At 40.7% G+C, this 26,421-nt stretch overlaps 4 protein-coding genes and 1 long non-coding RNA gene across 10 annotated transcripts; 2 read left to right on the forward strand and 3 right to left on the reverse strand.

Moving 5' to 3' along the window:
• Positions 1-1,647: 1,647 nt before the first annotated feature.
• Positions 1,648-3,773, forward strand: LOC117748584. Its single transcript, XR_004611612.1, has 3 exons — positions 1,648-1,805; positions 1,883-1,974; positions 3,193-3,773. It is a non-coding gene; the product is annotated as an uncharacterized LOC117748584 (long non-coding RNA).
• sec31b (SEC31 homolog B, COPII coat complex component) lies at positions 2,384-14,423 on the reverse strand. 5 transcript variants are annotated; one of them, XM_034558480.1, is made up of 26 exons: positions 14,278-14,403; positions 13,366-13,590; positions 12,827-13,022; positions 12,624-12,719; positions 12,134-12,274; positions 11,342-11,484; positions 11,151-11,250; positions 10,897-11,058; positions 10,346-10,498; positions 10,017-10,247; positions 9,854-9,928; positions 9,604-9,696; positions 9,372-9,489; positions 9,059-9,237; positions 8,848-8,974; positions 8,531-8,676; positions 8,033-8,206; positions 7,806-7,949; positions 7,542-7,710; positions 6,798-7,196; positions 6,660-6,698; positions 5,528-5,586; positions 4,525-4,650; positions 4,322-4,441; positions 4,147-4,218; positions 2,384-3,578 (listed from the first exon to the last, which is right to left on the reverse strand). In XM_034558480.1, exons 2-26 carry the CDS (start codon positions 13,566-13,568, stop codon positions 3,399-3,401), a joined length of 3,645 nt encoding a protein of 1,214 aa, XP_034414371.1. In that variant the 5' UTR covers positions 13,569-13,590; positions 14,278-14,403; the 3' UTR covers positions 2,384-3,398. The 5 variants fall into 5 exon arrangements, with proteins under 5 accessions (XP_034414371.1, XP_034414369.1, XP_034414372.1 ...); XM_034558478.1 differs by having other exon boundaries at positions 13,366-13,612; XM_034558481.1 differs by lacking the exon at positions 14,278-14,403 and adding an exon at positions 14,046-14,265.
• A 213-nt stretch (positions 14,424-14,636) lies between these two features.
• Positions 14,637-17,173, reverse strand: ndufb8 (NADH:ubiquinone oxidoreductase subunit B8). The gene is made up of 5 exons (XM_034558562.1): positions 17,049-17,173; positions 16,649-16,775; positions 16,349-16,448; positions 15,443-15,598; positions 14,637-14,799 (listed from the first exon to the last, which is right to left on the reverse strand). Exons 1-5 carry the CDS (start codon positions 17,137-17,139, stop codon positions 14,707-14,709), a joined length of 567 nt encoding a protein of 188 aa, XP_034414453.1. The 5' UTR covers positions 17,140-17,173; the 3' UTR covers positions 14,637-14,706.
• Positions 17,174-17,556: 383 nt separating this feature from the next.
• Positions 17,557-19,276, reverse strand: gpx9 (glutathione peroxidase 9). The gene is made up of 5 exons (XM_034558887.1): positions 19,119-19,276; positions 18,909-19,002; positions 17,932-18,062; positions 17,711-17,841; positions 17,557-17,614 (listed from the first exon to the last, which is right to left on the reverse strand). The coding sequence occupies exons 1-5, from the start codon at positions 19,248-19,250 to the stop codon at positions 17,557-17,559; spliced, it is 546 nt and encodes a 181-aa protein (XP_034414778.1). The 5' UTR covers positions 19,251-19,276.
• A 998-nt stretch (positions 19,277-20,274) lies between these two features.
• On the forward strand, positions 20,275-22,825 carry fbxl15 (F-box and leucine-rich repeat protein 15). 2 transcript variants are annotated; one of them, XM_034558690.1, is made up of 5 exons: positions 20,275-20,447; positions 20,752-20,911; positions 21,007-21,509; positions 21,633-21,857; positions 21,995-22,825. In XM_034558690.1, the coding sequence occupies exons 1-4, from the start codon at positions 20,422-20,424 to the stop codon at positions 21,820-21,822; spliced, it is 879 nt and encodes a 292-aa protein (XP_034414581.1). In that variant the 5' UTR covers positions 20,275-20,421; the 3' UTR covers positions 21,823-21,857; positions 21,995-22,825. The 2 variants fall into 2 exon arrangements, with proteins under 2 accessions (XP_034414581.1, XP_034414580.1); XM_034558689.1 differs by having other exon boundaries at positions 20,303-20,447; positions 20,749-20,911.
• The last annotated feature ends 3,596 nt before the right edge of the window (positions 22,826-26,421 follow it).

Below are 26,421 nucleotides of genomic sequence, written 5' to 3' on the forward strand. Positions count from 1 at the left end.
GTGCCCTTCAAGTGCCACTGAAGTGCTAATCGGTTTTTATTCAAGGTATAGTCGGAAAAGATGGGTTTTCAGTTTCCGGCGGAAGATGTAGAGACTTCCTGCTGTCCTGATGTCAGTGGGGAGCTCGATCCACCAATGAGGAGCCAGGACAGCAAACAGTCTTTATTATGTCGAGTGATTGTCTCGCATTGGTAATATGACTCATTGAATATGACTCATTGTTTCCTATAGGAAAGTACTTGTGGGCCAAATGTTAATGTCAAATATACTAAAGGGTTATTATTATTGATGCATCAAAGTTTGGAGTAACATAGTATTGTCACGTTTTTGTACAGCTAAATTCATTCAACTAAATAGCTTGAATATATTGTTTGGTGTGAAGACAGCGATCTCCAGTTTCCTGGTAACAAACCAACTGGGACTAGTTTTTGGTCTGCTGTGGTAAAGAATTCGACACTTCCCGTTTGCCGAGGACATACGTGTGCAAGTCAAATATATATCAAATATATAATACTGCAATCCTTGTCTCTTGCCTGCAGACTGATAAAGTGCTCAATGCGTCATACTTCACACATGAGCACAGAGGAATGCAGGGCGAGTATGCTGACCAGAAATGTGCTCATATGTCATACTTCTTCAGATTAAGGAGTTTGGTTTGTGAATGTGCTGTGATACTTGTAGAGCAAAGGTCATCAATGCTGAGATAATTAGATGAGTCATCAACTAGTTGGTCGTTTAAGTCATTCATTCAGCAAAAAAAGTAAGGACTTATATAATTATAAATTGAATATCTTGTTTTGCAGTGTTACAGTCTGGGAATGTTTCACTTGTTTCAGAAATTTTTGTAACAAAATGAAATACTCAGATCTTTTCCATTCGTAAAAGTAGCAATACCACAAACTTCTCAGTTTATGTGGAACTCTTTGTACAAGTAACACAAATAGCAACTTCCCACTGTAGAAAGACTTTGTAACTAAAAATGCATGAAAATATACTTAGTATACCTAAAGTACAATGCTGCAGTATTTATTTAATAGTAATACATGATCAAATGATTGGATTCAAATTACTGATGCAACTGTGCACTTTAATATAACATATAAAGGCGCCGCTAATGCTCTCTACTATTTAATCTATAAAAATAATAATACCTCAGAATGTATGTGTTGGTTATATTTCGTATTAAGAATGTGAATTTGCAAAGCAACTGCAGTTCTCAGAAACATTTCCCAGCATAAAGTAGCATACAATGCACTACACTGTACTTCACTGTTTATTGGCAGCATCATGAAGTTCTTGCTTCACATTAGTAGACACGGTTCCACTCAGCACATTGCAGAATTATTAAAGTCCTGAGGCTCCAGGGACCCGTACAGGCGGAGGAACAGCATGACTCAGGACGAGGCTGTGGTGTGATGTGTGGTGAGGTAACATTAGACGAGCATCACCCCAGACGCAGATGACGGGGAGGTTACTGCAGTTCAACCCCCCCCCCCCAAAAAAACATTCACGCTACCCAGCTCACACCGTGTGACTCCAACCGGCCAATCAGCGGCGAGTTGCTGACTTATGATCCTCCTGCGCCAATGGCGGAAGGGCGCGTGAACGCTTCTGTGACGACTCCATGTGAATGTACGTGTGGCATAGACTACAGCTAGAACATACCTGCAGACTTAAATCTGGGCACCTGGTAACAAATAAAATAGACGTCCGCACCCCCATCGATGACGTGTTGAGCTTTATTTGAGATTCCGATCCAACAGATCCTCATCAGAGCAATCAGCATTGCAATGCCGTGCAGGCAGGTACAATCTCGTTCCAGTCATTGAATGCAACATACCTGTGCACACCCTGCTGGTAAGAAGCTCCTCCTCCTTTTTAGTAGAGCATGGAGTACTGCGAGGTCAATGGAAGACACACTTACTACCAAACAAAGAATATAGAAGAAATACAACCAGGCAGCACCTTATAGAAGTAAGTTCATCATATATAGTAACATGGGGCTTTTGGGGGTCAGACTCGAGTCATCATTAATAAGAGATTCCAACATCTATTGCAAAACAAACATATAAGAGGGCTATGAATTATAGATTCTACTTTAGAAATTAATAAAAAGCAACATATTGGACTACGGCATAACGCTCATAAAAAAATACTGGTTGAGGATACAGGCTGTAACAAAATGGGCTTTACTAATTAATCATTTAATAATGCATAATATAGTAATACACCATTCATCAGTCAAAGAATTAGGGTCTAAATATGTTGTGATTAATATAGTGTCAGTCACCAATCTTGCATTATTAATACAGTACGTTAATAAAGGGATCACAGGTTGCTCACTTTCTAATAAAACAGGAAAAAGTAAAGATATAGACTCAAAACCTTTGAAGTTAAGTTTTATTTGAAAAAGATACTGGCATGAATAAAGTAAGCAATGTGGATTGTATAAATGTCTGTGCAACCAAAATGAGCACAGGGAGGCACTGTACTGCCTTAGTTTGATATCCAGCTTCATACATCATGATCACATGTTCTCATTTGTCAGTTCATTTATGTTGGTAATCATCGTATGATCTAATCTAAAGCAAATACGATAAAAAAAAACAAAAAAACACTACTTCAGAGTTACAAAGGATAAGACGTGACCCGGGTAGAAAGGTGAGTGAACGCATCTTTAAAGGTGCAGCACGGACGTCAATTCATTCGCAGTTCAACATAAATTAATGTTATTTCTGCTAATGAGCTGCCATGTGAACTCGGCAGGAAAAATAACATGCAAACGGAAGAAAGTCTGACTGTAAAAAGAGAAAAGATTCAATCGTTCACACCACCGATCAGGAAACAACAGTTCTAAGAAATTAAACTCAAATCAGCAACTTGACACTCGCCGTATGGCATCCTTCTGCAGCGCTTTGACACAATCTGTTACAGCAGGAAGATCAACCCAATTTTATTGGCACCATTTCCACCCCTTCTGTGGACATCAGAGCTGCTAGTCCCGGAGGTTTTGTTTAGAGCACTGCGTGTATTCAATCAAGCGCATGAGAAGAAAAATATGCACCAGTGTAATGTGGACTGTGAAAATGCAACACCGCCTTGATTCAAACTTTGTATATTACACCAACCGTTGAATTTACACAGAATCACAACTTTTTCATATACATTCATTTTATCATAAAATCACCACAGCAACATCGACAAATCTCTACAAAAGTCCACCTCACTGCCCACATCAGCCACCGGGAAGGAATATGTATGTATGTACCACAATCTGCAATATCATCAGTAATTATTGTCATTATCAAAGCACGTCGTCAGGTCAAGAAGAAATAAATACATATATAACAATATGATAACACTGGTTGTTGGTGTACCCCCCCCCTCTCCCCCTGGGGTTAGACGCCCAGCTTGTTGGCGATGGTCATGACCACTTTGAGGATGGGCATGAAGGCGGAGATCTCGCTGAAGTTGCTGCTGCTGACCACCTGGGTGTGGACCTCCAGACCCCGCGGGTAGTTCTGGCTCGCCACACAGCGGCTGATCTCGTGGAGCCCGTTCAGAATGTTGTGAGAGAGCTGAGAGATCGGCAGGGAAACATTACGACATGTTACGACGTGCCACCGTAAGCCTTTATAAAGTCAGAAGATTTACAGTGACCGTGAAGACATCTTCAAATGACTAGTTTTGAAGCATTTCTGCTGGATCAATTGTTTCCATAGTCTGCTTTTGTTATTTTAATGAATGAATCTGTGAATAAAAGACCTATACAACTATGTTGTTCATTAATTTGATCGCCAGGTAATGCGTTTTCTCACTGTTCGTTAGGCTTTCGCTGCCAGCTTGATCTTTTTTACCTGTTTTTGCTGCTGAATCAGTTTGACATCCTGGACCTATTCTTCAAACGCATACGCGTAGACCTTTCTGCCTGCTTCTCTCTGATCGCAATTTTGGTTTCCCCAAAAATAGGATAATATTTGTTCAGGGAGAGCAGTTAGTGACCGTGTGAGCTCCATGGTAGCTCTGATGGTTTGACAGAGTAGCAGCAGGGGGCGGGGCTTAGCGAAGTCATATGAAGACGTTCACTTCACTTTTAACTTTAGCACGCGGCTCATTTACTTTCGTGTACATGTAATCATTTCTTACCGACTGCTCTCTCAGCTTGTCGTACAGGTATGCCAAACGTTTGGCTGCATCATCTAGTTTCCTTTTTGTTTGCTGAAAAAGGAAATATTTGCAGTCATTCGATAACCAATAAAATCCAAACTTTTTCAAGAGAATAAATTCGGATGCAGCCGCACCCACCAATGGTGAAACTTACTGGGTCTCCCGCTGCGAGCTGGCAGCGCTGCACCAGACTGTCAAAGGTGGATTTCAGGACCATGTGATCAGCAGGGATTTCCTTCTGCTCCACCCTCTCCGCTGGCAGCTGCTGGAGAAGCTGAGGGGAAACAAAGACACAAGGTGTGAATACAGTGCTTGCAGAGTGAGGAATCAGATACCAGCTCCTTGTCACACACCAACCTGAACGCTGGGCTCCTGGGGGGCTCCGGGGGGGACCTGGGTGTGGTTGTGTGGCTGAGGAGCCTCCACAGGGAATCCCATCACAGGGGCAGTGATGGGGGCTGGTGGAGTGTAGTTATCAGGGAGCTGAGAGCACACAACAGTAAGATGCATCCAGTCAGGGACAAGAAACTCTGAAAGCAATCATTTATGTAATATTTTGGGCTACTTTTAGAACAAGCTGACTAATGTTCAACTTAATTAAGTTAGTTTAGATTTTGTCTGTCTGGTTTTTGGGGGTTGAACAGGTCACAGGTTTATCAGAGCTTGTTTGCTGAAAACATCCGCCCTCTGCTGCTGGCAATTAGGTTAATGAAAGCACAATCCTATTTCTCTGAGGGTTTGTCACTTTGCCCTTTCAAATTTCATCTAGTCATTTAATTAATTGGTATTAATCAAATATTCATCAGTGCAGCTTTATGAATGGACATTTCATTATTGAACTGAGCTGTTGTGTTGAATGATTTAATCTCGCCCATAGCTACGACACAGCACTAAACTACGTGTATCACACCTTGTAGATCAGTGATTCTCAACTAGTGGTACTTTTACCGCGAGGAATTATTAAAATACATCCATTAACAGAGAGGAAAACTCTGTAATATAATTACAGATTGGTTTGTGGCTATAGTCATTTTTCCATCTTTTGTATTATTGGAATGAAAAACTCAGCAAATGAGCAGATCATTTGACATTGTGAGCTAAAAGTAACAGACAAATAGTTGAAACATGAAAGAGGCCCAAGTCTAAACATCGCCAGTTGCAGGATTATTAGATTTAGATTTTTTCTTCTTCTAAAAAAAATAGGCAAGTTTGATTTGACAGCATTGGGTGTAGACTTGAATACTAAATGAAGGAAACACATTTGCAAGCATATTCTAATTAATTACATTTTAAAGTAATACACAGATGGGACAACATTGACCTAAAAGTCTAAATTGAAAGCGATAAATACACAAAATACCTTCTTCTTTCTGGGTCCACCTCGTACTGCCGGTGGGTCATTCCAGCCTTCTTGGGGTCCTAAATCAGAAGACGAGTGACAGTTTGAATTGTGACTCGGGGCATTTTTTTTGTGCGCACACTCAAGCAGTCAAAACTGGTCAGCACAAGACAACCTCTTTGAGCCAAGGTTAGTCTACATGGCAAAAACATGTCATTAAGCCAAAGACTAGCAGCTTATGCAGAAACAAAACAGCAAATATGGGCAAGGCATGTTCAGGCAGCATCCTAAAGATCACTCAACAGTAACACGATCCCAATGCTGAATAGAAAAGCATCTCATAAATATATGTGTGCTCAAACCTGTATGAATCAGTTGAAAATGTAAAGAATGTCTCTACTAGACCGCTCACATGCTAACTTCTTGACACTTTTTAAGATAAAACTTATCATCAAAAACAGAATTTTGACAAACAGAACAATTATTTTCAACTCAAAACAAACATTTTATGAAAATGAATAGAAAGCTGGAAAACTCGTATCCAATTAGATCAGAAAGTCCGCAGCCGTTAAAACTATCCCTGATTTCCATTTTGCTCATAACCGCCCAAGCAATCATCGCACATCCTTACATTAGACTTTTTAACTGGAAGTCAAAAAAAGACCCAGCATTTTAACAGTATATGGGAGGTGCTTTTTATTCTGCCTCAAGAAAAACTCAGATATAAAGTCAGTAAAACCTGCAAGAACTTCGTTTTGACCTTAAATCCTTTTATAGACTTATTGAAGAGTTTCCCTTTTGCTTAAGGAACCGATTATCAGGTTATGAGCACAGTGCTTGAACAGATATACTTTTAATGTTTTATGCATTAGTGTACTATGTTGACTTGTTTCCCATAACCTCCAAATTACATCTACAGTATCTTGAAGATGTGGTTTTGTTACTGTTTTTTACGCCGACATCCATACAAATAAAGGAAGTCACCACATTTTCCTTAAGCACACAGCGGCACAAGCAAACAACACCAAAACACATATAATGGAGTGCAATCTCATACAAAGGGTGTATTTTTGTGTTGTACAGGTGTTTCTCTGGTCACTAAAGTGTATAATTCGCTGCACTCTTATTCCATATCCAACTTTAACTTTGTCACCTTGATGGTCACACTGGGAATTCAGCCAGGGAAAGAATCCTGCAAGTCAAATGAGGTGGACAGCTGAACATGATTCAATAACCATCAGCAACAGATTCCTGATGACATCTGTTACATGTCGAGCAACATGAGATTTACCTGTAGGAGGAGGAGCAACAGCCGGGGCCAAGAAGGGCTTTACAGCAGGAGCTCCGGGGCCTCCCTGTGGGTACCCTGATCCGAGAGGGGCATAGGGACCAGATGCCATGGGGGGTGCAGGCCCCTGGTTGTAGAGGCTCCCTGGATACATGGGAACCGGGGCTCCGGGTTGGGAGCTGGGTGGCATGGGGCCCGTGGGTGAAGAGGTAGACGGCATGAAGCTTGTCGGTGGCACCCCGGGGCTGGGCATGGTGAACAGGCCTCCAGTGGTCGATGACGGAGGTGGTAGTGGAGGTCCTGATAAGTTAGCAGCTTGCATGGAAGGACCTTGAGGAGGGAAGCCTGAGGGTCCCCCAACAGCCATAGGCTGGGGCTGGAATGGCTGATGAGGAAGGAAACCTGGAAACGGACAAGTGCCATTACATTCAACTATAAAAAGGAAGCAAGTCTGTCTGTAGGTCCTTCACATATCTCCAGATCCAGCATGTCGTCCGCAGTGGGCAGACCGTGGAACTGGAAGACTTTATGCTAACTTCAAAAACACTGATAACATTACCACCAGCAAAATACCTCCGTTAACGAATACCGCAAAATTAAAGTCCTGCTTTTATAATTTTACTTCAAGTGAAAGAGAGGCATTATCAGCACAATGTACTCAAATGTACTGAACTATGTTCAGGGTGGAATTTTCAAGTCTAAAAAGATCTGCCTGTAAACACCTAAACAATAGAACACAGATCAAACCTGGAGCCGGAGCAGGATGTTGAGGGTAAGAAGGCCTCAAGGCAGGGCGGGTCCCACTGGGCGGCAGTACATGAGAAAAAGGCGGCAGACCAGGTGGAGCCTGTGGGGTAAAAATCGACGGCATAGCAGGCTGCTGTTGGCTAGCCTGGGAAGTAGCAGAGGGCTGATACTGAAAATGGGGGGAAAATAATAACACAATTACATGGGAAATATAATCTAGCAAAATATATGATTTAATGCATTTGATTGCTAATAAATGTATACCATAATTTGTGCTTTTGGTGTAGGAATCTGAGCAGCAGGAGTGGGCTTGGCTGTGGGCACATTGACTCTGTTTGGATGGTGCAGTCCAACGGCAGCCTCTTCCTGAGCGTGGAACAGCCGGTCTTTTAGCATTGTGATCCCGGCCTGGGAAGAAAACGTTGTGTCAACACACAATTGTATTTACCCGTTGGGTGGATTAGAAATGTGTTTGGCTTGATGCTGCTTACTTGGTCTGAGTTCACAGGCAGGTAGGTCATGGCAATGGCCAGACTGCCCTCTGCAGCCAGTATGCCAGCGTAGCAGGTTAGCTTCTCAGCCAGGATGGGGCTCTGGATCTCCACCTCACTGTTGCGGAGGCGTTCGATTGACTTACGCAGCATCATTACCTTTTCAACCAGATCCTGAAACATACACAGACACACAAAGAAACGTTGCATATCAGAACACGCAACCATTCTTAACTTAAATTATTTAAAATCAGTGGGATCTTTCTGGTAGACACGTGAGATGTCTTTGCAAAATACAATAATCAATAATTATATCAGTTTATCTTCGGCTGATCTATTGACTATTTTACCAATTAGTGGATTAATCTGAATAAATAATTGTAATTGACTATTAGACAACTCTATTGCCTAATTAAGTGTATTTACCAGATCCACGAACAAAAGATTTCAAAAAGTATTAAAACAGTATTTTGTTCATGCAGAGACAAAAGATTGCACCTCTAGACCAAGAGGGGAGGAGCAGTCTCTATGCAAGGCCCAGCACTCCACTAGCTTCTCAATGTTCCCAGAGCAGATGTAGCACAGGCAGGCCTGCAGGCAGCGCTTCTCCGTCCTCTCATGCTCCAACCGACCTCCCAGGGTATCTACCAAGAAGAATTAAACAATGTTGAGGAAAGGCTAAAATTAGAGGCTGAACACAAAGATGAAAGTTATTCAGCAAGTAATGCAAGTATTCCTGAAACCGTACAGTTTGCCTGGAAGGGAGGCAAGCCGCAACATGATCATCGTGGTTTCCAGAGTTGGGAGCAACTTACCACACAGACGGGCAAAATCTTCAGGGTGAGCGTAAGTCAGCAGAGCAGCGAGAGCCTCCTTCCAATTGTCTAACTCACAGCTTTGCACTATGTCTCTCCAGTTCTGGGTCACCACTGATGAGATGAGCTACAGTTGAGACAGACAGGTTACATTAAAAGTTCTCCCTGTGATTGCACAATCTGAAACCGATTGAATCAAATGTACACTTACCATTGAAATGCTGTTCTTTTGACTGCTTAGGTATTTTTGCTGAGTTTTCTTGAGCAGCTCCTCCCCGCCACTGATGGACAAGAGGATGGCTTCAGCGTAACGGCCGTCGTTAAGACACAAATCCACAGCTCCCTCAAAGTTACCAACCAGCAGCGCCTGGCTTATCAAACCATCGGTGTCTTCAAAAGAACGACACGGTTATTCAGCATCAACGCAGAATGCAGTTACTTTTCCAATCATGACAAACTATTGAAATGAAGGCAACATTTGTTTTAATCACATCATTAATTGTGTGTGCAGATGAGGGATTTACCACACGAAATAGGGATCTGGAAATTGGAGTTTTCCTTTGGAGACTGAGTAAAGAAGTCTGCCGGGGAAACAGAACCAGAGGTTCTGGCATCACCTACAGCAGTTGCCACATCAGACCTCTGGAAATACAACAACGGATATTTTACAGTAAACAAGTGCTGCAAACGTGGTACGCAAATAACAAACAAACAAAAACATTTGTATATGAATATTTTGTGTGCAGACTTGCCGACCTCGGTGGAGAGCCGCTGCATCTTTTCTGCCAGATCTTTGGCATCCACTCCATGTCCATTGTGCTGAAAACTTTTCCCCAGGCATTTTGAAATCTGAATAAACAAATGTAAAAATGTTTACAACTAACAGGATATAAGTTACGGTAACATGCATATATATATATATATATATATATATATATATATATATATATATATATATATGTATGACAGATAGCAGTTAATAGTTATAAATCAGAAGGCAGAATACCTTTTTCTCCAGTTCATCTTTGCTAAAACCCAAAAGTCTGAGGAATTTCACACGGGCTTCATCCTCAAAGTTCACCTGCAAACAGAGAAAGTGAATTAGTTCAAAGTAAAACTACACTACACTACACTGACTGTCTCCATGTCAAGAGGACGTAAGGGCCCACCAGAAGGAACTTCCATATGTCCTGCTCAGCGTCTGACTTGGCGCTCTGAATCTTGGCCTGGCAGTAGTTGTTGAAGGAGCCCGTCTGCAGCGCTGCCTGCAGCTCCCTGGAGCGCTGGATGAACTCTGTCTCCGTGGTAACCTGGCTCATAAACACTTGTCTGGGGACCGGCTGGGGGCTCTGCACTGGAGGCAGCTTGGGATTCTCAAATGTTATCAGCTTTCCACCAAACTGGGGGGAAAAAGGGAGAAAAAAAAACACAACACCAGCTCAGTCATAAACACCGTTTCCATCAACATGCTGATACAACGTTTTAATGTTGCACTTACTGCAAAGGAAGCGCCCACTGGCCGGCGCACCCACTTAGGTGGCTTCTTCAGAGGGGAAACTATGGTGTCCTGCACTGCAGGCTGAGGAACTTGCAGGGGTGGGAGCACCTGCCCTGTCCCAAAGGGGTCCATTGAATCAAATGAAGAGGATATCTGTTAAATGAAATGTTTAAAGTTAAAAACAAGCACAACTCTTTGGTGTAGAGCTGAAACAAAAAATGCATCAGCAACTACTTTGAGAATTTATTAAGCATCATTTTTAAAATTTCACTGGTTTTAGCTTCTTGTAGAATGTAAACATCTGCTGGTTTTTAGTATTATATGATTGGGTTTTTTAACTGTTGGTTGTACAAAAAATAGACCTAAATATTTGTTAGACCAAACGATCACTTAATTGAAAAAAGAATCAGCTCATTTAAGTTTCTGTCAAATTCAACGTCATATTGTTGTTCATAAGTCAATGCCAATCCTTTGACACCTTCGCCACCTTGTGGACAAACAAGGCAGCACAACACATAGCCTTAGGGACTAATACATTACATTGCAACTACCTTATCAGCTGTGCTTTGCTGCTGAGCCTTCAAGCTTCCTCCCATAACAGAGTAGACAGTGATTCTGCCATCAAATGAGGCGGCTGAAAGGAGGGCTGGATTCCTGGGGCACCACTGGACATCGAAACACCACTGGTTTATTGTTGGAAGCTCATAGATGACCTGAAATGAATGAAATGACAAGTGAGAATCTACATCATCGTCGCTAAGTCACGGTAATGAAGCATGGCAATTCAGGCATAACAGTTATATACCTCTCCAGTGTTTGGATTCCAGCAGAGGATCCTGTTGTCTTTAGCACTACTCAGCAGGAGCTCAGAGTCCGCCTGGCTCCAGGATATAGACAGAATCCCCCTGTGAGGAAACGGCAACAGAAAGTATATCTAGTATATTCTGCAACATGACAACAACAATCTGAAATGACCACAAACTGTTTAAGCCTCACCTCGTGTGGTTCTCAAAGACTTTGAGGGGCGAAGTGGCAAAGCGGAGGTCCCACATCTGGATGACTGGCATTCGGTCATCTTCAGAGGCCAGCACCAACTGAGTGGCCACATCTGGGTGCCAGAGCATTCCTGAACAGTGCATCTGAAATCACACAACAGATGAGCTTTAGGATGATAAGAGACAGGGTGCAAAACAATTGTTTTAATTTTGTGTAACCGGAAAACGGCTGCAAAGCTTACAAATATTAGCTAAATAAATTCTGCCTTTAAAAGCATTTATGATTTGACTCATAAGTTGAGAAACCTGAGGTTTTCACAAAATAGATAACCGTAAACACTGAGCGTTGCAGGTTAAATTGGAGACTTGACATGAAAGCAGTAATAAGAGTTTAGTGTGGGGCTTTGTAAGTGCTCTGGACTGTCCTGAAAGCAGACAGCAGGTGTGAATAATATATTTCTCATTTTCACAAGTAAAGGTGTATTGAGGAAACTTCAGTACTAATGCTGAGCATCTGTTTACACAAACCATTGATAATTCATTTATAATGATACTATATATTGTATATACCCATTCATTTGTATGTGTTATGTGTTAGTAATCCAAACAGAAGTTAAGAGGGTATGGCTGAGGATCCGACTCTACATTGATTGCGTGCGGTACAGTGGCCGTTATGTATGAGCAGACAAAGCCTGACAACAATCGCTTCACAAAGGAAAAAGTTGTGGCAGATTATTATTGATTCAGAAGATAACATAGGACTTAATGTAATTTGTATTAAAGCCACACAAACCCTGTTGCTGTGGTCACTGATCTTGATGATGGGCTCGTTCTTTCTCAGATCCCACACGACTGCTTTCCCACTGGGGCTGGCAGAGGCCAGGATGTGCTGAACCTGCCTGTTCCAGGACACAACACTGATGTCTTCAGCAGGCTGAAAAACGAGACAAAGGCTGTTACTGTCCAAACAAACCTGACTTCTTATGAAATTGATGAATGGCTTGCTGGGAACATGTCCATGTGACAAGGCGTCATTAAACCCACAGTCTAGTGGAAGATATACAACATGGCACGAGAAATGAAAACCACAAAACAAACCTTCTTGTGGCTTTTAGTATTAACTCAAATACATGAAACTACAAAGAAAACAAAGAAAAATCTGCCAGTTGTCGTTTTCTATTTTGTGCGTTGATTCACAATAGTAAATAAGGGCAGAAAGAAAGAAGTCAACTCATCTCTCACAACAGACACCAAACTCACGAGATCTCAAATCACACACCCACCTGCGTCTTTGCTCCTGGGGTCATTGGACTGTTAAAGTTGTTCAGATCCCAGATATATATCTCTGAATCGTTTGCTCCTGAAGCGAGGAGATTACTCTGGGAGAGGAACAAAATGAGAACGATCAATAATGTGTATAGCAGCACCAGAAAAGTGAATTCCTTTTGAATAAACTGTCTAAGGATACAAAAGATAAGACGTTTACCTGAAAGGGGTTGAAATCGAGTGCTCGGACGGGTCCTGTGTGTTTGTCAGACTGCCCCACTACTGCCTCTGCACCGGAGCTCATTATCTCCTCTGGGTTATATACAGTTAATGTGCCATTCTCACTGCCGCCAACCAGTCTCCCTCCAGTACCATCAGCTCCCATTCCAAAATTCACCCATACGATACTGTGCAACCTTTGGAACATGAAAAGTCAAGTGAATTATTTGTTACTTAAATGGCATACTCAAACACATGTTATCTAACGCCAGATATGAAGGGGTGAAGAGTGCGTTGAATCTGCTTGTTGATAAAGAATAGCGGAGCTTCATCAGGATACAACATTAAATCTGATACTACCAGAATATTTGAACTTCCAAATGTATACAGGCCTTACGATGTGTCTGGTAGTAAAACTGAGACAGTCCTGAACCAGCAGTTAGCAAAATACAGTATCAAAGGAATAAGCCACATCACTTCTTTACAGTGGCTGATACGGACAGAGGTAGCATCTTGTATCTTATCACCTCTATAATGTACCTGTTTGAGGTGGGTAATGACCCTTTGAGCTGCATGTCCAGAGATGGATCTGAGAAATCCACCTCAAATATCTCCAGGGCAGCTGTGGTGTTGAAAGAGGCATCCAGCTGTTGTGCTGATGTTCCGAAGGCCAGGTGGATCGGATGGTGCTCGGCAGGACTCCACGCCTGGTGGGCAGTCCTCTGGATCTCCTTCAGCCTCATATTCTTCAACAAGTTTCAAGTCCTGGACAGACGAACGGACTCCACTACAGCAAAGACAACACACCTCTTTGCTTAACAATTGGTGGGGATTAACAATACACTGTCACGCGCATACCTGCACTGACAGTTCAAACACTCCTTCCTTCTGACTTAGCTCCTACAAGGTGCCACCCAGACAGGTTGTCTCCGACTATTCCCTGAAACTGCTGGCTAACGTCAACTCACCGCTAACACCTATTGGTGTTACAAACGGTTCAACACACCCACAGCACAGGTCAACCACATCCTAGTGTAGTAACCGTTGATATTATCGACGTTAAATTGAGGGCAAGCCACTTAGAAATTAATTATACGTGAACTAACCTATGTCGCTAGTTAGCTCATGCTAGCATTTCGCAATTGAGGCTCCAAACATGTCTCGTACAAACACGGTTGAAAACATTGAACACAACAAATCTGCTGGTAGCGATTACCTACCCATCACTCCAGTAAAGGGGTGAGTTAATGTGGTATCAATGCCACTACATAAGAAGTCGTACAGGCCAACAGGGTAACGTTAGCTCCAGTGTATAACCGGAACCGACGCTGCTTGCAGCTAGCAACTAAATGTTACAGCCACCACACCCTTTGCTCCAATATTTCAACAGAAACGCTGTGTATCAGAGACTTAGCAAAGAAAAATACACACATGTAGTTGAGAGTAACTCACATCAACTGTCTTTATCACAGACCGACTGTCCGCATCCACAACAAGCCGGAGAACCAGCTACTTCTCAGCAAAAGCTAGCAGCTTAGCCGCAGGCGGATTTCGCTCAAAATACTTTGCCGTGTTGTCACTGAGCTACGGTGGCCGATACGGACATACGGTCGTGGCCTAAAATAACCCCGATGTTACTATTGACCCAACAAACTATTTGTGTAAATTGTATATAGCTTGGATTATAACGACGGATCAAAGATTTATCAACATGTTTTTTGTGACTAGTCAGTCAAAATTCAATCTTTTTAGTTGTGAACTCTCAAGTTTGACAGTCTTTCTATACACAAAGCAACAGCAACGCATTGAAAAATGTAACTTAATACAAGTCTTTATTCTTGACAGAAATATATATACACAAGTAGAGTCAGATTGTAGTCATTAGATTTTGTAATTTTTGACTTCCTCTGGTTGTTTTTCCGGATCTCCGCCTTTCTCCAAGTACAGGTTGTTATAGGGATACTGTTTTTGCGCCTGAAAGAGAGACAAATGCTCTTATTGAAAATGTGCATGTTATTTAAAACAGAACAATCAAAAATCATCTAAGCTACAGGTGGCACAACACTAAAAAGAAATGACATAACAATAAAGTGCAAAACATATACTTAAATATCTGTATATAACATTACAACATTCTTGCTTACATTAATTAAAAGTATTCACAAGCTAAATGGAGTAATTGCTAAACTGATAATGAAGGCGGTCAGAATTGAGTAACTGGAGCTAAAAGGGTCCTTCAGTTCAATTTAAATAAATGAACCTGTACTTGTATAGCACTTTTTCTAGTCTTCAAACCACTCAAAGCGCTTTAACACTACATGACATCATTCATCCATTCATAAACTGATGGGAGGGGCTACCATGCAAGGTGTCACCTGCCCATCAGAAGTAACTAACATTCACACTCCATAGGCACAGCTAAGGGAGGACTTTGGGGTTAAGTGTCTTGCCCAAGGACACATCAACATGGGCTATGCCACAGTCGCCAAGTCAGAGTAACTTATTATAGCAACTTTAAGTGTAATAAACACTTTATTTAATTGATCAGGTCATTTCACATCCCTTTAAAATAAAATGTAGTCCAAATAAATAAACCCAATCAATGGTCTGTACTTACAACAGGTTGATACGCTGGAAATTTCTCCCCAACGTAGAACATAAACAGCATGAACCCAATGAAACCAAACAGTTGTTTGCACATTGTGGACCAATCCACAGGACTGGGAGATGTATCCACGCGGTTCCTGATGAACATGTCAAAATTCCAGTGCATCTAGAGACAGAACAATCACTGATTAATGGTCATTCTTATACTGTAATGTATATACTGTAATAACTATTCATGTTGTCACCTAAGTGAACTTATGATTGTACAGATGCACTGTCTTGAGTGGAGTCGGTACAATAAAGCTGATTTGAATACTGTCCAAAAACAATTGTGTCTATAAAGAGGAATGATATACCGTGCACTGACTGTCAGAATCCAAAGCTACAATGGTGCATCTGCTCATTTTAGACAAAATGATGAATGCACAATCTTCAGAAATTATACAATATTAGGTATGTGCAATGTCTCTTTGGTACCCTAGCAATACAATATAAATATTCATAACATTAAACATTATTGATAGGGGCATCTTAAAACGTTCCATCACAGTTTAAAACAATTGATACCAAGATAAGTACAGAGTGGGACATTGTCTCCAAATTACAACAAACACGTATTTGGCATTTCTGGGGCTCATTTTACAGAAGTAATTTGAGAGCCATGATTAGACGCAGATCACATATGGGAGCAGTGTAAGGCTTCACTTATGGCTGTCAATTTCTATTGTATTTGTTACAAGGCCCGGGAATGCTCATTCATGGGTCACACGTATGGTGCTCGTTTTGATAAGCGAAACTTACCAGAATGAGCAATAATAACATGATTTCATGTTGAAAGTCATGTTTTAAATTTGGTGGTACTATATACGGGTTTCACATCTGCACCCGATATCACAGCAAGTCATCATTATCTTACCGGCTCTCCCCAGTTCCTTCTCAAGTCAGGGTGGTCCCACTTGTACCAGGGGTCTCTCTCATGCTGAGACCTGTCTGGTAACTTTGGATAATCACCAAAGCTACAAAAACACAACGATGGCAGTTAGTTAAAACATGTCATATACTGACTTTATTACTGGTGATTCATGTGATGCAGTGGTGATGTTACAGGCAAGCATAACAATACATGAGCTGAACATTACTTTTCATAACAGCAGAGAGATCAAGGGCGGTTTAAACCACTACGAATGACGGGCTTTTTAAAAATAATAAAGCTAACCCCTCGCCGTTGTCTGGATATGGCTCATAGTCCTCAGCCCTTATGTTGTACTTCTTTGCAGCAGCAGCTTTCTCCTTGTCGGACTTCGGGTATGGACCAGGTAGACTCCCCTTGGACGTACCAGAGGCTGACACACAAACAGTCGCATTTTTGAAGAAACAATTCCCAGGTTATACGAAAGCAAGTAAGCATGAAGTAAATACAAATGTTATTATGTCTACACACTTAGCTAGTAGATGTGTACGGAGCGTACACCGATTCAAAAAAGCTGCTCAGCTAGCGCAAGTAAACGTTAGCATGTCAAGGTTACGTTAATTCGAGGCTTTAAACGTCAGACTCTGACAAGTATCTAAACAGAAAATTAGCAGATAGCATGAACGAAAGCTAGAACATTACTGACCTGGTCTACATCCCGACAGAATGGCTGAAATACCAGGACGTTTTCCTTTAGCGAGAGCCTGGGCCCACCGTCGGAAACCAATTCCAGCCATGTTTACTGGCTGCTGCTGTCCCACAGACTAGGAAGTACGCATGCGCAAGGTCTGAAGTAAGGGTCGGCGTAAGGACCATTCCATACTCTACATTAACAAATTGAATTGCTGCGTGAGCCATTCAACATATTAACAAAAGCAATAATGGTAGTGACACCAAAAGCAACTGTTAGAAAATGTCTTTTAAAATGTTTTTATTTATTCATATTTATGTTTGAGTGCCAACCACCATCATATTAGAGTAAATGTGACAGTTACATGCAAACTCCTCCGGTAGCTGAAGGGAACTCGTTCTCAGAGTGAATGCACTGAAACCCCGAGGCCTGTTCCTCTTCCCATCAGATCCAGCTCAGGTGCACGAGTGCATTTACTGGGGGATCGTCACGCTGCCACCGGTGACAAATTGAAGAAAATCCGTCAGAGAAGATCTGCTATGTCCTTCTCCACATTCTCAATGGGGCAATGAAGTTCATACCTGCAGTAAAGAGAAAACATTAGAGCCACTATTATGTATGACCTAATGAAGGGCTGATTTGGTTTGTAACTTGCCGTCTATAATGTATAACTTCACCTTTTGAAGGGCATGCCCTCTGCCGTAATTAAGAACTTCTCAAAATTCCACCGAATGTCATTGACATTGATTGGGGACCAGTAGAATTTCTTCATATCTCCAATAACAGGATTCACAAATGGCAACAATTCCTGTAACAGTACAAATATATTATATGGATTTTAAAAAAGCATTCATTAATGTTATACATTAACATTCTTCGTAAAAAAAAACAACACTACCTTTAGATAGGTGAAAAGAGGCTCTTCGTTCAATCCATTCACCTCAACCTTTCCAAAGACAGGAAACTTTGGCACGAACCCACCACCAGGTCTCACATACTCAAGAATGTTGAGGGTTTCATGATTCCCCTCTGAAAATATATAAGTCCAATATATTTATTACTAATGAGTTTACAACTTGTGCTTCAGGAAAACCTGTGTGTATTCATAACTTCAAAATAACATGTTATTTGTTTACCACATAGCATGTACATCAGACAAACACATTGTGTATGGAGATCAGTGGTGGAAGGAGTATTCAGATCATTTAATTAAGTAAAAGTACTGATACATTCATGTAAAAATCCTACAGTACAAGTAAAAGTCCAGCATTCAAAATCCTCCTTCAAAGTATCAGCAGTAAAATGTACCGAAAGCACAACAAATAAAAGTACTTATTCTGCAGACGCATTCCTCTGTGACATATTTCTATTAGGAGCATTTGCTGGTCTATGTGGAGCTAGTTTTAACTTTATTTACAGTTAGGTAGTTTAAATCAGTGGTTCTCAGGTGTGAGGCCCGTCTAAAGGGTCACACAATAAATTGGAGGGGTCATAAGATGATAAATGAGGTAAGAGGAAATCACTCTTTGACATCTGAAATGTGACAATGGACCCAACCAGACATTGCTTTTTTGTAAGAGGTCACAAGCCAAAGGGTTTTTAAATCATCTGTCATCTTTAACAATGTATTGGATTTTTACAAGCTTGTCATATGTTTTTTTATGTACAATCTAGAATATAGATGTACATTAAATGTAGTGTTGTGAAGCGTAGAAAGCGTAGTATAAAATATTCTACACGTACCTCTATATTGTTCTTAAGCACACCACTTGAATACATCTACACAGTTACTTATGTAGAGTACAGTATTCCTCTTGCGCACCAGGTAAATAATATGTTATCTCTGTCACATTTCAAAAGCATTCATGTACCCACCAGGTGACTGGAGACCGAATTGGTTGCTGGGGAATCCTAGGACAGTGAAGTTGAGGTCACCAAACATTTCCGTCAGTGCATTCAGTCGGTGGTACTGAGGGAACAGGACACAAAATCAGATGGCTTTAATAAAAAATGACCGCACAGGAGATATGTTATGAGATAATGTGATCTCACTGCAATCAATCAGTGCTCTTTCTAGAATATTACCTCCTCTATTGTTGACCCTCAGAAGGTGGCAACGTTGATGATGAGAAGCACTTTACCCCTGTAGTTACTGAGCGGAACCGGCTGTCCATCCAGGGTCTCAACAGAGAAATCATAGATTGATTTATACGCCATGCTTGTACTTTAGCTTGTATATGGGATTGTAGTCAGTCAAGAGTGAGTATTCACTCGGCTATCCTGTTGGCTCATCTCATTCACTGAAACATAACTCATGGGTCAGCAATTGTTCAGCATGACTGACTTCATTGTTCTCCTGGGCAGAGGTGAGCTAGGATGGTCATTTGTTCAGCACACGTGTTCCAGTAAAATAGGCTGCTAATGTGGTCACAGCTAATTGGCTTTGGAAAATTAAATATTAAAAATAAAAATATATCTTTATATAATATATAGTAATATACTTTCAGAAAGAAGTTTAACATTAAGAATATCATTCAAGAATGTACATTTTGTTCCATAGTCTAAAATCACAGTCTAAAGTTACTGCCCTGAACAATAGGCACAGTATTTTGTACATATTTATATTTACTTATATATTTATAACAATACGATGAGATCTTTGTAACTAGAACTAGTTAATTTGATTCATACACATCTAATATTGTTTTTGTAAATAAAAGATTTTTTTTTTTTTTATGAACATGAAACCCCCAAACTGCATGATTATAGGAGTATATCAGGTATCGATAAAACATTTTTAGTTATTTTATAATCGTAAAGCAAATATAAATATAAAATGCTTTAGCATGATCATTGACGTAAACCCGGAAAATTACTACTGCTGCGTTCTAATTACTCGTAAACGCGTAAATTCATAATTATATTAGACTCAAGTCACCTAAACACAACGTCTCTGACATATAGGAAGCATAGTTTTAATCATAAACGACAACAATGTACTGAATAAAAGGGTGGTGATAGGCTATCTGTTGTTTTATGATTAAAAAGTCCAGTGGTGCATAATTGGTCAATTTTGTACAGATTAAATGGGGATATCATCATACAAGGTAACAATACGAATATGTATTTGTGGGTTCATCACTTTTAGCACACATTATTGTCTGTTTTCTTTCCGTAATGCCACATTTGGCAGCATTTATTACGTTTTTGGATAGTTATTAAGCCATTCCGATTTTGACTTAAAGTATCCCGATAGTCCCTGAATGCAGCACTGGGTTTGGGTTACACCTTAAACGCTTGCAAGATGCTAAAGGAAAATACGTTATTTTGGCACCCATGTGAAGAGCAACGCGTCCCTAAAAACTCCGTATAACAAAGTTGAGTCAGAATGGATGAAGAAGCCAAGATGCGAACGTGAGTGCCTTTGAAAACTGGAGTTTTACGTTTTAAAAGCAGCTAGTTTAGTGGCCCCGGCAGGCTAGCTCCTCAGCTAACAGCGGTAGCAACAACAACCGAGTCACTGGAGGATGTAGCTGGTTGTCGTTGCACCTATTCATTTATGGCTCCTAACTTGAATTGTGTATATATATATATATATATCACTCATGACATTTTTAGTCGACATTTAATATTTACTGTATCTGTGTTTCTGATCTTGTTGAGCTTTGAATGCAGTGTCAAAGTTCAGCAGTAAAACAAGGTTGCATTTCTTCAGCAGATGCCATCTTTTGGACTTGCCCTGGGAGGATGTCCTGGTTCCACATATTTTATGCTATTTGCCACTGCAACACCTTGTCAGCCTGCAGAGGGTGAGCAAGCAGTTCCACAGCCTCATCCAGGTGTATCTAGCCAACTGCAGGACTTTTGACCTGTCCTCGGTAAGTCCAGACAAGTGAAAGTTTGAATAGCCTGTAAATATATGTTTATGTATGGTTATGGAAGTCTGCTATCTGCTCTGTTGTGATCTTTACAGATTGGACCATCCATTTCCAAGGAAGCGTTCTGCTCCATGTTGAAGGACAACAAAGTTCTCCACAGCCTGCATCTTCAGAGCTGTTCAGACTGGGTGACGGACAAGGAGCTGCTGCCAGTTATCGGCCAGAACCAGCACCTGCAGAGAGTGGACATGAGCGGGTGCGTTTCGCTCACCCGCCACTCCATGGTGGCGGTATCCTTGAGCTGCATGCACCTCAAGCACCTCGGCCTGGCGCACTGCGAGTGGGTGGACAGCCTGTCCCTGCGCAGCCTGGCGGACCACTGCGGGGGGCTGCAGTCGATCGACCTCACTGCCTGCCGCCAGCTCAAGGACGACGCCATCTGCTACCTGGCCAAGAAGTGTTTGAAGTTGAGGTCTCTATCTTTGGCAGTCAACGCCAACGTCACTGACGAGTCGGTGGAGGAGGTGGCCAAGAACTGCAGGGGCCTGGAGCATCTGGACCTGACAGGTTGCCTGCGGGTCAGGAACCAGTCCATCAAGTATGTCATATCTTATTTTCCAGTGTAATCCAGCTAAGTTTTTGCCACCCCTGCCCACACTTTTACATGCACCATCTCACTTGTGCGCCCATCCATAATATCCTCTGCATGCTGTGCTCACAGGACTCTTGCAGAGTACTGCCCGAAGCTCCAGTCCCTGAAGGTGAATCACTGCCACAATGTGACAGAGTCGAGCCTGGATCCTCTACGCAAGCGCAACGTAGTGATAGATGTTGAGCCACCTTTACAGAGGGCTCTGGTGCTTCTTCAGGATGTGCTGGGTTTTGCTCCTTTTATCAATCTGCAGATATAGCCAGAAGGCTATATCTATCTGTCAAGTGCACACAGGTAGGCAAGAAGATCAGCAAATATGAGCTTCTGATGTGTTTATATCCAAAACTCAACCCAAATGAATTAAGTCTATTTGCAGCAAATACAGGTGGTGACAATCATTTGTAATCAACATTTACTTTCCTTTATTACAGGCTTCCTCATCAAAGCAGTCACTCTCAGTTGCATCACATGTCAAATGTCAAGAAAATCCAAGAAGACCTGGATGTTTTACACTCAAGTTTAAAAATAATGTGGGCAAAAAAAACTCACTGGAATGGGGTCAAAGATGACAATAACGTTTACGTCTGAAAATGACTGAAGAAAGCCATGTAGTTTTAAGAATTGCTGCCTCATGTCTAAAAGATCTCACTGCACTATTAGGTAATCATTGAGTGTTGTAATAATGTGGCTTTATCTAACTAAAGTAGAGTGTATTATTTTTTGTTTTTTATTGTTTACTTTTGTGTATATGACATTTTAAGAAACATCTTATCTTACGTTTCATTTAGAAACATTAAAAATAATGTTTGAGTTTAATTAAACATTTAATTTTGCATGTATGTGCCAGTTAAAAGGACCAATTCACTCAAATCGAGCAAAACTATTTTCTCACTTTTGGTTTTATGTATCCAGGATTTCATTACCTTCACTACTGGGACCACAATACATTGAAGGTGAATGCAATTTAGTTTGTGGTGCTGACCGTTTGTCTTACAGAAACAAAGTCCTGGATCCTCAGAATATTCCACTGTCCTCATGGTTTACCGTCTTTAACTGTTGACTGCAGCTTTGTTGCTCACAGTTACATTAAAACTATCTGCATGGCTAAAAGCCACCAGAGACTAGTGGGAACATGTTTAGAATTTTTCTTGTGACGTTGTTGAAGCAATCCTTTCATTCATATTGCATATTTGTATAGAGTAGTATTTGTTTGAAATTGGAATATATTATGACTGTTTCCATTAAACATGATTACAAATTAATAATAATCCTGTACTGAAATGCTATTTCCCAGTAATACAGTACATTAATTATATACATAAGAAATAATATACCATCAGCAAAATACCATCAGAAATAAATGTTGTCACTTTTCCACTGCTGTGATGTAACATAAGGATGTGCAATCACACTTTTTCTCTCCTAATGCCGATTCCAATACTTCAATCTGAAAGTACCCATCCGATACCAGTGCTCTTTTTTTTTCCTCATTTAAAATGTTAAAATAGTTTTTAAAAGATATGGATTTCTGTGGAGCAAAAAAAGAACTAAAAAGCAACCCCCATTGCTGAGTTAATTTAACTGATATCAAAAATTCTCACTGACTTTTATATATAAAACTCATCAAAATAATGACCCAGGCCTCCTTTTTATGTCAGCTTCTTAATCAATGAAAATTAGAAGGATTTCTCTCCATATCTGCAAACTGCCGTGAATAACAGGATTCCTTTAATTCCAACAATTCCCTTGATTGCAAAGCATAAGAGCGTACTGTCAAATCGTTGCAGCGGGGAAGTTAAAGACAACGCACAGACATGTTGTGACGCAGAGTGACACAAGGTGGCAGCAGTGAGTCAGGATATGTGTCGTAATTCTCCAGTTTGAGAGGCTGCATGACGTCCAAACTACAGTGATAGTCGACAATGTTAAATATGTCAGGTTATAAAAAAAGACCAGGAACCCTTTTCTCTCAGATTCAATCTAATGTCTGTCAGATTGTGAAAAATAAACAGCTTTATGGTGTTGTTAACACGTTACTAACGCACAATAAGAGTTCATGCTTCCCCTCGTTGCTACATGTTAAAAATCCCTCTTACAGTTTCCTCCGGTGGTCCGATTGGCGGACTGAATTTCAACTTGCCTCTGTCACAACACAACAGGTCTATTTTCCACTTGATGGCACGGTTTACTCCATCTGCTGCATGCTGTCCACAGAGCTGAATGTGCACCAGCAGAGAGTTGTGTTTGGAGGGCTTCAGGGATCGACCGGCATCCTTCTGTCAGCTGTGCTGATCATCATATTGTACCGCTGTGCCTCCGAGGACACATCATGGTTTCATTAGTTATGAGGCAAATCTTGAAATTTCAATTCGTAAAGCAACTCACACTGCATATCATGCGATAGAAACACATGTTTACAAAAATGTGTTTCCACCTTGTATCACGATATGAGGAAGGGGAATTAAAATGTACTGTTGGACGCCCACTGACATATACAACTAACTTCTCTAACCTGTACAATAGTTTGTATAAATAACATCTTCATGTTCAGGGGCCCAACAGGGACCGTGTAGCTGCTCAGCAGTCAATGGGTTAAAAACGTGTCAGACTACATTCATCATGTAGGACCTCAATTAGCATTGATCTGCAGAGGGGGGGAAAGAAACATATAGCTGCGTTATTATATACCATGGAGCAATTTCTGTTCCAGTGATTGAGTGTATGGGGGGATTTCTCAAACATAACCGGCCTAACATATTTTGTCTTCCTCTCAATAATTTTGCACTTGTCTAAACTATTGATCAATAGCAACTGATCATTTCATACCATGGCACAACAATGAAGTAGGTCCATTTTATTCAGTTTGCAGTTTCAGCCCCCGGCAGCGGGGTAATATACTGTACTTATTGAAAGTAAGAATAAATCTAAGTTTAATCTCTGGCTGCTTTTAAAGTCCTCTCTGACAGAGTAACTTACTGAGGCTCGTGAGGTTCATTCATGTGTGTTGTGGCGACTGGTTCACAGAACAAGAGGTTTGCAGTTCTTCTAAAAACAGGTCTTATCCACAGCAAACATTTTGAAACATCATAGACAAACATCGTAGAAAAAGCACTGGAACTAATAATATGATCTCTTCTATGCAAGTGGGATGGATTAGAAGTTATATTTTATTTAATAAAAAGCCCTATTAATAGTAACATACAATTATGGCAACATAGTGTTTCTGAAGCGTTAATTTCTACTTTTATATCGCAGTTGACCTTATACCCACAGATCAACTGCCATTGGTCTTCTATCACAGAGCATCAGTCAAACAAGAGAGTTGAATGTCATTTTTACTTCAGGGAACCTGTAAATAAGATCATGTTTTAGGAAAACCAACAAAAATAAATATACTTGGGGGCATTTTTTATGTAACATTAACCAACTCTATATTACACTGCTAAATATTCTTTTTGTAAAATACAGATCCTTCTCAAAAAAAAAAAAAAAAATTGGTTGGGCCACTGTTAATTAAATGATGTTCATATAAGGTGGAGAGAGAATTACTAGCTGTTCAGATGGGCCCAAAACTGTGTCAGAGATTTTTGTTCATTTTCATATTTTTAATTAACAGACTTTCCCTCTCGTCTTCCATCAGTGAATGAGTCTTTCTCTCGTTTATATTATGTCGTTTATCTCCTCCAACCATTCATATATAACCTTATTGGATCCTGCGACTTAGGGATCCATCCTTTAGCCACCAGAGAAGCATAACTAATGACAACATTAAAGTGGCTTTGTGAGCGTGGCCATCAGAATTTTGATCAACCAAGCAAGAAATAATGTTGGATTTTAACATCAGCATGAATAAACATGCGTGTTAACAATCTGGTGAAATAAACTGTGAGGAATCTCAATTTAGCAGGATTGTGAAGGTGTTGATAAACTGGTGATCAAAATACCTCTTCACGGTTCACATGTGTGTCATGGATGTGAAGCTTTCATGAAAAGAAGAGTCTATTATGTGGAGAGTCAGGCAGAGTGCAGTTGTTTCTTCTGAGTGGAAGACGAGATGTCTTCAGGGTGCCGTCTAATTAAAGGGACATTTGAGGCTTTCCTAGGACTCATAACTGTCAGATTCATTTGCATCTTTCTAGTTACTGCGCTCCTAACCCCAGACTGGACCGGGCACACACGGTCACCCAGTTGCTCACATAGTTTATGAATGAATAGAGCATCTTGGCATCATGTGACTCACATGATGCCAAGTATAGCAATCTCCCTAGTGCTGAAACAATGAGTTTATCAATTGATATTGGTTAACAATTAATAATTGAATAACACAATCATTATTCAAGTAATTTGTCATGCAAAAATATCTGCGGCTTTTCTTTGTTTTAAGTCATTTTTAATTGAATATATTTGGGTTTTGGACTTTTAATTGAACAAAAACTAACTATTTGAAAATGTCACTTTGAGCGCTGGGAACTTCTGATGGGGCATTTTCAACACATCAATCTAAAATAGCAGATAATGAGAATAATCATCATTTAAAGTCCCAATAGTGTTGTAAATATGAGCATTAAAGTGACACTTGAGTGATTCTCTGTAGCTGCTGTGCCTCCGAATACTAACGCCATAGATTTAGTGTTAAACTCTCAATGGACAGTTTAACATGAAAATGATCCAAATAGCTTCAACAGAATCAGTATACATTATTTTTGGGATTCCATGCATTCGTCTTCCTTGTCAAAATCTGGCGCCTACATCACCCAAAATGCAACTTGAGATGTGGATGTGTTATGCTAGTAGCTAACTATGTAGCCTCAAGCTCCATGGCCTCAAGCAGGGAAAAGGAGCTTCAGAGGTCAGGGTA

Source organism: Cyclopterus lumpus, chromosome 19, assembly GCF_009769545.1.
Source record: "Cyclopterus lumpus isolate fCycLum1 chromosome 19, fCycLum1.pri, whole genome shotgun sequence".
NCBI classification, from domain to species: domain Eukaryota; kingdom Metazoa; phylum Chordata; class Actinopteri; order Perciformes; family Cyclopteridae; genus Cyclopterus; species Cyclopterus lumpus.

What these genes read in the sequence shown, in the direction of transcription:
- fbxl15 (XM_034558689.1), top strand. Translation starts at nt 20,422, where the DNA reads ATGGATGAAGAAGCCAAGATGCGAAC. An exon ending in GGACTTTTGACCTGTCCTCG is followed by an intron (nt 20,912 to 21,006) that starts GTAAGTCCAGAC and finishes TGATCTTTACAG; the next exon opens with ATTGGACCATCCATTTCCAA. An exon ending in GTCAGGAACCAGTCCATCAA is followed by an intron (nt 21,510 to 21,632) that starts GTATGTCATATC and finishes CTGTGCTCACAG; the next exon opens with GACTCTTGCAGAGTACTGCC.
- sec31b (XM_034558480.1), bottom strand. Translation starts at nt 13,568, where the DNA reads ATGAGGCTGAAGGAGATCCAGAGGACTGCCCACCAGGCGTGGAGTCCT. An exon ending in GGAATCCAAACACTGGAGAG is followed by an intron (nt 11,059 to 11,150) that starts GTATATAACTGT and finishes CATTCATTTCAG; the next exon opens with GTCATCTATGAGCTTCCAAC. An exon ending in CACCAAAAGCACAAATTATG is followed by an intron (nt 7,711 to 7,805) that starts GTATACATTTAT and finishes CCCCATTTTCAG; the next exon opens with TATCAGCCCTCTGCTACTTC.
- ndufb8 (XM_034558562.1), bottom strand. Translation starts at nt 17,139, where the DNA reads ATGGCTGGAATTGGTTTCCGACGGTGGGCCCAGGCTCTCGCTAAAGGA. An exon ending in TCTGTCGGGATGTAGACCAG is followed by an intron (nt 16,776 to 17,048) that starts GTCAGTAATGTT and finishes TTTGTGTGTCAG; the next exon opens with CCTCTGGTACGTCCAAGGGG. An exon ending in TATCCAGACAACGGCGAGGG is followed by an intron (nt 16,449 to 16,648) that starts GTTAGCTTTATT and finishes GTGTTTTTGTAG; the next exon opens with CTTTGGTGATTATCCAAAGT.